The sequence below is a fragment of the Ochotona curzoniae genome, unplaced genomic scaffold (genome assembly GCF_017591425.1).
Source record: "Ochotona curzoniae isolate NIBS_2020 unplaced genomic scaffold, NIBS_Ocur_1.0 patch289, whole genome shotgun sequence".
NCBI classification, from domain to species: domain Eukaryota; kingdom Metazoa; phylum Chordata; class Mammalia; order Lagomorpha; family Ochotonidae; genus Ochotona; species Ochotona curzoniae.
Window position 1 is genome coordinate 18,490 of NW_024466849.1, and position 6,879 is coordinate 25,368.

The following is a 6,879-nucleotide window of genomic DNA, read 5'->3' on the forward strand; positions in this document are numbered from 1 at the left end:
TGAGTCGGGGCTCTGGTCTCACTCTAGGCAAAGAAATGTCTCAAATGTGAGGTGTGGCCAAGTGAGAGCAACAGGAAGCTGCTGGGTGAGTGTGGGCCTGGGCCATGCCAAAGGGGAACTTGGGTGCTGCATGGGCCTGGGCGGCTTGTTGGGGGCAGGGAGATGGTATTCCTGCTGTCCCCAGCAGACATGGCAGAGACAGAGTGTGGGTGGTGCAAGTGTGGATGGAGGGTCAAGAGGCCTGGAGCTTCTCCTCGGGTAGAGCTGCTGAGTCACGTTCAGATACACATGCAGCAGCCAGGGCGTGTGCAGACAGAATGGGACAGAGAAACGGGGAGCAGCGACGTGCAGGGGAGGGGCAGCTGCAAGCACCGTCCAATATACCCCTCTGAATCCCGGACTTGGAGCTGCCTTAGAAATGCAGGCTAGAGGGAGCTGGATGAGGGGATGTGGGCCCTGCAGGAGGATCTACCTGCCTCGGTCTTGGGGTTTCATGTAGGTCCGCTGGGACAGCCATGTGCTCTGTCCACTTGGGCTGGGCTGTTTCAAGGGAGGAAGTGACCCCTCCCACTGGGGTTTCCCTGAAGGCTGCAGAAGCCACATGGTCCCTGCGGAGCTCAGCATCGGTGGAACCAACATGCCAGAACCCCAAGAATCATCAGGAAAATGTGGGCTCTGCAGCATCCCACCTCTGATTTAACCAGGAACATGCCAACATTCAGAGCTTCTTGACAACAGGTTCTAGAAGCAGGGCCTTTAGAAACTCAGGACAAAGTGCAATCCTGGTCTACAGTGCTCACAGACGCTGGCTTGGCTGTGTCCTCTGTCTACAGAAATCAGCTACAATTACTCTCGTGGGAGAGGCTCATGCGAGAATACCAACCCAGCATCTGGAGGAGGGCATGCGGGTGGAGTGGGCAGGCAGGCTGTACCCAGTCTAAAGGCAGCGTGTCATTGTCCCATGTCATCTTCTTGGGGCTCACTTAGCAGTGTGGTGATCCTGCGACTTGCTGCCATGTGCCTTTGCTTCCAAAGAAAAGGGCCCATGTGCAAAGATGAGTGTACCCTCGGCCAGACTGTAGGCAGAACTCTCTCCTGAGCTCTGTCTGTCCTGCTCCACCCAGGGCGGTTGCAGCAGGAGTCTGAAGTTGATAGAGTGAACACTCCGGGTCTACCTGCTGTGTGCTGAAGAGCTTTCCCACATACACTGCGCCACAGTCTTTGGCTGTCAGTCTCTCGACTCTTTGCCATGTTCAGAGTAGAGTCCTCTTCTCCCTGCCTCTATTGCCCATGCAAGCACACTGGGTAGGGAGGCAGAGAAGAGAGCTAGAGGCAGCCAGCAACCACCAGACGTGGGCAGACGGAAGAGGAGATGTCTCCATCACCTCCTCCAGGGAAGCCACACCCCAGGGGCAGCTGCCAGCTGGGCTCCTGCTCCCCAAGGGCACAAGGCTCCTTTGAGCAACAGGGAACACTCCAGAGTGACCAACAGCCAGGGCCAAGAGGAGACCCTCTTCACTGGCAACATAGTTACGGAGTTGATTTTAGAGACAGGAGTGTGTGTGTTTGCTCAAACATGTAGCATGATTGCTTCAACGTTGCATCTCTTGTTGCATGTGTGCTGCATCTGTGGGTGCACAGCAGCAGGAAGCTGCAAGCTCCAGTGCAGCCCTGCCTTGAACCCAGTAAGGGATGGGCGCATGTCAAACGCAGGATCAGGCAAACACACAGCCTCCTTCCTGGAATGAGAGTCACAGGACATGCAGTGAGCAGCGGGGATGTCGGCTGGAGAGCTGCTCTGGGTACGGATGACGTGGTGACGTGCTGCTGATTCCTCTGTCACCTGAGACGGGGACGACTCAACCACCCACCCTACATCCTGGGGTCTACTCTCCTAGCACACCCAACACCCCGGAGTCTGGGTGGTTTACGCCTGTGCTCAGGCAGGCACCCCACCAGCAGCTGGCTCCACGGCACAGCTCAGCACCCTGAGAAAAGACAGAAGTTCCGAGTTGGAAAGCTGCACCCACAGGCTGTGGCTTTCATGCCATGCTGCAGCAGAAACATCCAGAACTAAACTAGTGTAAGTCAGGATCCTCGTGTCAGCAGGATGAGGTGAAGAGGAAAGTGAGATGGAGCTGGGTCCTAAAGTGACATGAACCGTGAGGTTCCCCTCGGGCAGGAGTCAGTGCCAAGAGTCCTTTGCTCAGTGCACTGAGTGAAGGCAGGTGGAGTTGGTTTCTGGGCCGTGACACCGTGGGAAGGAGGTGACAGAGCCAGAGAGAGGCTTGGTGCGATGGGACAGGACAGGAGTTTGTACCAGATGGTGTTGACCAGTCATGCTAACTGACATCCAATTCCACTGTGCCCAAACTTCCAGCCAGGACAGCTGCAGAAAACATACTTGCCTTACAAAATATATCTTTATATTTATTTTAAATGCAGAATTGTTATAGAGATGCAGAGAGAGAGAGAGAGAGAGAGAGAGAGATGGATCTTCTTCCACCTGCTAACTCCTCAAATTGTTGCAACAGTCAGCACTGGGCCCATCCCATACCAGGAGCCAGGAGGCAGGAGCATCTTCTGGGTCTCCCACATGGGTGCAGGGTTCCAAGTACTTGGACCATTCTCCACTGCTTTCCCAGACCACAAGCAGGGAGGGAGCTGGATCTAATGGGGAACATCCAGGACTCAACCAATGCTTTCTAGGAGGTGGTAACGCAGGTGCAGCTGGGCCTGCTCCATCACAGGCAGGGAACCTCAGCATACCCTCCTCGCTAAAGTCCTCGGAAGTCCATGAAAACCAAGTCCTCACTCTGTCCCACTGTGATGCCTTCGCAGCTCTGGGTCCTCTGCCATTGTCAGGCACGCAGGAGTCAGAATGTGAACAAAATGCACGAACGAGGCCAACAGGGTCACACAAGAAAAATGAAAATCTATGGCTAAGGACTTGGGATATATCGGCCTGGTCAGGGAATGCTGGGCAAAGCTGAAACTAGAGAGGAGAGCCCGGCAGTGATGGGTATCCTGTGTGAGCCATGGAGGCAGGAAGGACGTGGACACAGCCAGGGAGGGGTCCAGGCACCAGCTGTGAGGACCAGGCTGTGCATCCATCAAGGGTCCAGGGTGTGGGAGAATCCATCACTGTGGCTCTGTCAGCCTGCCACCCTCCCCAAGCCGGGTCACCATGGACACATTCTCTACTGAACATCCATGGGGTCATGCGGACACCACAGCCTGCGTGCAAACATGCCCAGATGTCCTTGAGGTCTACAAGGATCCGCAGGGGCCTTCAAGAGTAACATCTGTTCCCGGGCGGTCCTGTGTCTTCCATGTGGAGATGCCCTTGGTCGTGTTTTATAGTCGCAGCTCCAGGTGGAGGGAGCAGCCAGGCTCGCAATGAGCAGTGCATCCGGGTCTCGGGGATGGGTCATTTCTGGCCTCCCCCGTCCTTCCATGGTCAACAAGCAAGCTCTCAGGTGTGGGGGACCTGAAGCATGCAGCCCAGTCACATGTTGGAGCAGGTGGTGGGGAGGGATGAGAAGGGCAGCAGGTGAAGCTGGGATGGGGCAGGACGTGCCGGGCTTGGTGGATTAAGGACAGGGAAGGAGGCAGGAAAGAGAAGCAGAGAACTGCCTCCAGGGAGAGGCTAGCGTGACATGGCCATGGCTGTGGCTCTGGGTGCCCGGTGCTCATCTCGGTGTCGAGGCGTGAAGCTGGGGGCCTCCGCACCTACAGGGCCAGCACAAGCCTCAGGTCAGAGTGGATTCAGGGGCTCCCAGGCCAGGCAGTGCCAGGCAGCTGAGCCCCTGGAGCTTACCTGGTGTAGTAGAGCCACGTGAGGCCATAGGTGAGAAGGAAGCCGGCTGCCATGAGGGACCCTCTGATCAGGGTGAGCACCAGGGGCCAGGAGCTCTCCTGTCTCTCACATACGCACGTGCAGCCAGAGGAAGTTCCTGGCACAGGTGGGCACTGGTTGTAGTTCCAGCCTCAGGCCTCAGCCTCCCCCATCCCCACTCCTCTGCATCACACACCTGCCCCGACACTCACTCTGCACAGAGAGGCTCAAGGAGAAATGCCTGGAGCCCAGCAGGTGCCGAGCCCAGCAGGTGAGTTCTCCTTGGTCTTTGGCCTGCACCTCGGGCAGCTCCAGGACTCCGGATGCTGAGGCACGGGAGGAAGGCAGGGCTTCGTGTCCCCTGAACCAGCCCATCGAGGCAGCGGGGTTGCCATCAGCCATGCACACCAGGCGCAGGGACAGACCCTCAGAGACAGGCAGGGACGTGCCATTGCTCAGTACCCATGGGACTGTGTGAGGGAAGGTGAGAGAGTGGGCTGTGGAAATGACCCATGTGTCTGCACTTGGGCCCTGACACTCAGCCAGCCACTCATTGAAGGGGAAGCCCATGCGACTGCCTGTGGGATGGTGACAGGAGAGAGTAGGTCTCCTTGACATGGGGAAGGGGAGCTGAGCCAAGGCTAGGACGACAGGGTGTCCTCACGGTAGTGGGGGGGGGGTCCTGCAGCTGGGGATGTGCTGGGAGCCGAGACCACCAAGCCAGAGGCAACAGCACAGCTGTAGCTGAGCTGGGAGGGGAGGACCAGGGACTCTTGTGATGCAACAATAGGGACCAGGGGACAAGCACACTGTCAGGGCCTCACGTGCCAGGCTGGGAGTCCTGGGGAGCACTCAGTGTGAGGAGTCAGAGGGCACAGGCTTGGCACTGATTGGCACCTGAGCCTGAGCAGGTGAGGTGGGAGGCAGGACATAGCAGAGGAGGTTCCAGGGCAGACAATGGGGCCCCCACCCCATTGATGATGGAGAGGGAGAGGGGGAAGCGAGGAGCAGCTGAGTCCTCGGGACCCGCTGAGTCCTGGATGTGCCTGTGTGAATGGGAGCCCTTTGGAGCAGTGAGGTCCTGGGCACCCTGGGCTCATGGGGTGCAGGGGGGTGACTGAGGGGCTGGCAATGGTCGCAGCAGCCATGCAGCCAGGACTATCAGGAAGGGACAGCAAAGCCCAGGAGGGAAGAATAGGAAGATAGAACTGAGGGTTAGGATGGAGCAGTGGGCACTCAGAGGACTCCTAGGGGAGGCGATGACCTCAGCGTGGAAGGAAGGCAGGGCCGGCCAAGAGAGCGGGGCCTGGAGGAGTGATTACAGGTGGACATCAGCTGGGGAAGGCAGAGACAGGTGGACATCAGCTGGGGAAGGCGGAGACAGGGAGGGGCGGCAGCTGGTTGCTGGGGCCATGCTCCAGCTTTGCCTGAAGGAGAGAGCAGCTGCCCACAGCACCTGCTGACCTGCACGCTGCAAGATCAAGAGGATAAACTCACCCCACACTGAGAGATTCCTCACATAGAGAGAAGATAAGGGAATGTGTGAGCAGCGGGAGGGAGGAGACCCCGCTCCCCCAAGTGTGTCTGCCCACCAAGCACTGTGCAGAGCAGTCTTCGCGGCAGAGTCAGCCCCCATGGTGTCTGTGCAACGAGGGCTGTGCTCTCATCAGGCTCCACGTCCCAGTCCCTGGAGCAGAGGTTCCCCTACCTGTGCTGTTTTGGAAGAAGACGCTGACGCTGAGGTTCTGAGGAGGATCTGGAAGGGAAGAATGGCCCTGGCCTCAGGGGTGAGGAGCAGCACGCACGTGGGCACCTGATTATACCCGCGAAGCGGCCGTGTCCTTCTGACCCACCCCACGCCCGCACACCCACGCTCAGATCCACGCAGACACTCCCTAGGTGACTGTAACGCACATGTACAAGATGAGCACACGGGCACACACCTGCACACACGTGTACAATCCCGTGCAGGCACACCGCCCCCACTGCCCCTGGGAGCACAGGCCTGCCCCCGCCCAGCACTCACAGGAGACATTGAGCTGCACGGTTCTCTCTGTGGTCACCTGATTGTGTGGGTACTGCACCCGACAGGTAAGGTTGGTGCCATGGTCCTGGGGCCTTGGTGTGAGGAACAATGAGGGTTCAACACTCCAGGGAGTCCAAGAGTCAAGGGCACTGGGCTTCCAGGAGAAGTGGAGCGTTCTCCCCTGTGGGCAGTGTCCTGGCAGGCTGCAGTGCAGCTGTGTGGTGTGGCCAGACTGCAGGGGTGCTGGGAGCTGGATGTGGGGCTTCTCCTTGAGGGCTGAGGACAGAGGCAGGAGTCTCAGGTCCAGGCTGTGTGGGACCCAGGGTCCATGGAGACCCTGAGAGTGACCAGGGCCCCATGCCCCATGCCCACCCCAGATCCCACAACTGTCCTTACCACTTGCCCATTCTGTCCCCATTCTAACACACGGTGTCCATCCCAGGCCCTCTCTCAGGAACACAGCCGTACCTGTCACATTCAGAGACAGCTTATTCCTGATGTAGTTGTATTTGACGTCGCTTCCCTTCTCCACTCGGAAGAAGTACGTCCCTGTGTCCTCCCTCCTGGCGTCTGTGATGCTCAGGGAACAGTTGTTGGTGCTGAGGTCCCTGGGGACGTGGAACCGGCCCTTCGTCTCAGACTTCACTGGCCAATAGGGATTGTTGGTGGCCACCGCAGCATCATAGTCACTATAGTCCCCGTCTCGGAACCAGAAGATAAATGTCTGTCCAGGTCTTGTCCAGTAAGTCCTGGTCTCAGGGTAGGAGAAGGAGCAGGGCACGAGGACACACAGACCCTCCTGCACTGTCACCGACTCCTGCACCTGCAGCTCGTAGCCTGGTTTCTGCTGCAGGGACCCTGGACAGGGGCCGGGAAGAGGGGACACGGAGACTCAGTCACAGCGCTGCCCCACCACAGCCTCCCTGTCCCCCATTGCCCAGTGAGCCCCTTACCCTCCCGCAGCAGGGACAGTAGCAGCAGCAGCGGCAGCATTGAGTTGGGGTTCTGGTCTCAC

General features: G+C 58.4%; 1 protein-coding gene across 2 annotated transcripts; it reads right to left on the reverse strand.

Annotated features, from left to right (window-relative positions):
* Positions 1-3,193: 3,193 nt before the first annotated feature.
* LOC121167023 (sialic acid-binding Ig-like lectin 14) lies at positions 3,194-6,857 on the reverse strand. Of its 2 annotated transcripts, none has more exons than XM_040996378.1 (7): positions 6,818-6,857; positions 6,333-6,722; positions 5,865-6,140; positions 5,547-5,594; positions 4,051-4,308; positions 3,821-3,956; positions 3,194-3,732 (listed from the first exon to the last, which is right to left on the reverse strand). In XM_040996378.1, the coding sequence occupies exons 1-7, from the start codon at positions 6,855-6,857 to the stop codon at positions 3,693-3,695; spliced, it is 1,188 nt and encodes a 395-aa protein (XP_040852312.1). In that variant the 3' UTR covers positions 3,194-3,692. The 2 variants fall into 2 exon arrangements, with proteins under 2 accessions (XP_040852312.1, XP_040852313.1); XM_040996379.1 differs by having other exon boundaries at positions 4,051-4,313; positions 5,546-5,594.
* Between the last annotated feature and the right edge of the window lie 22 nt (positions 6,858-6,879).

What these genes read in the sequence shown, in the direction of transcription:
- LOC121167023 (XM_040996379.1), bottom strand. Translation starts at nt 6,857, where the DNA reads ATGCTGCCGCTGCTGCTGCTACTGTCCCTGCTGCGGGAGG. An exon ending in ACTGTCCCTGCTGCGGGAGG is followed by an intron (nt 6,723 to 6,817) that starts GTAAGGGGCTCA and finishes GCCCCTGTCCAG; the next exon opens with GGTCCCTGCAGCAGAAACCA. An exon ending in ACGTGGCTCTACTACACCAG is followed by an intron (nt 3,733 to 3,820) that starts GTAAGCTCCAGG and finishes CTGGCCCTGTAG; the next exon opens with GTGCGGAGGCCCCCAGCTTC.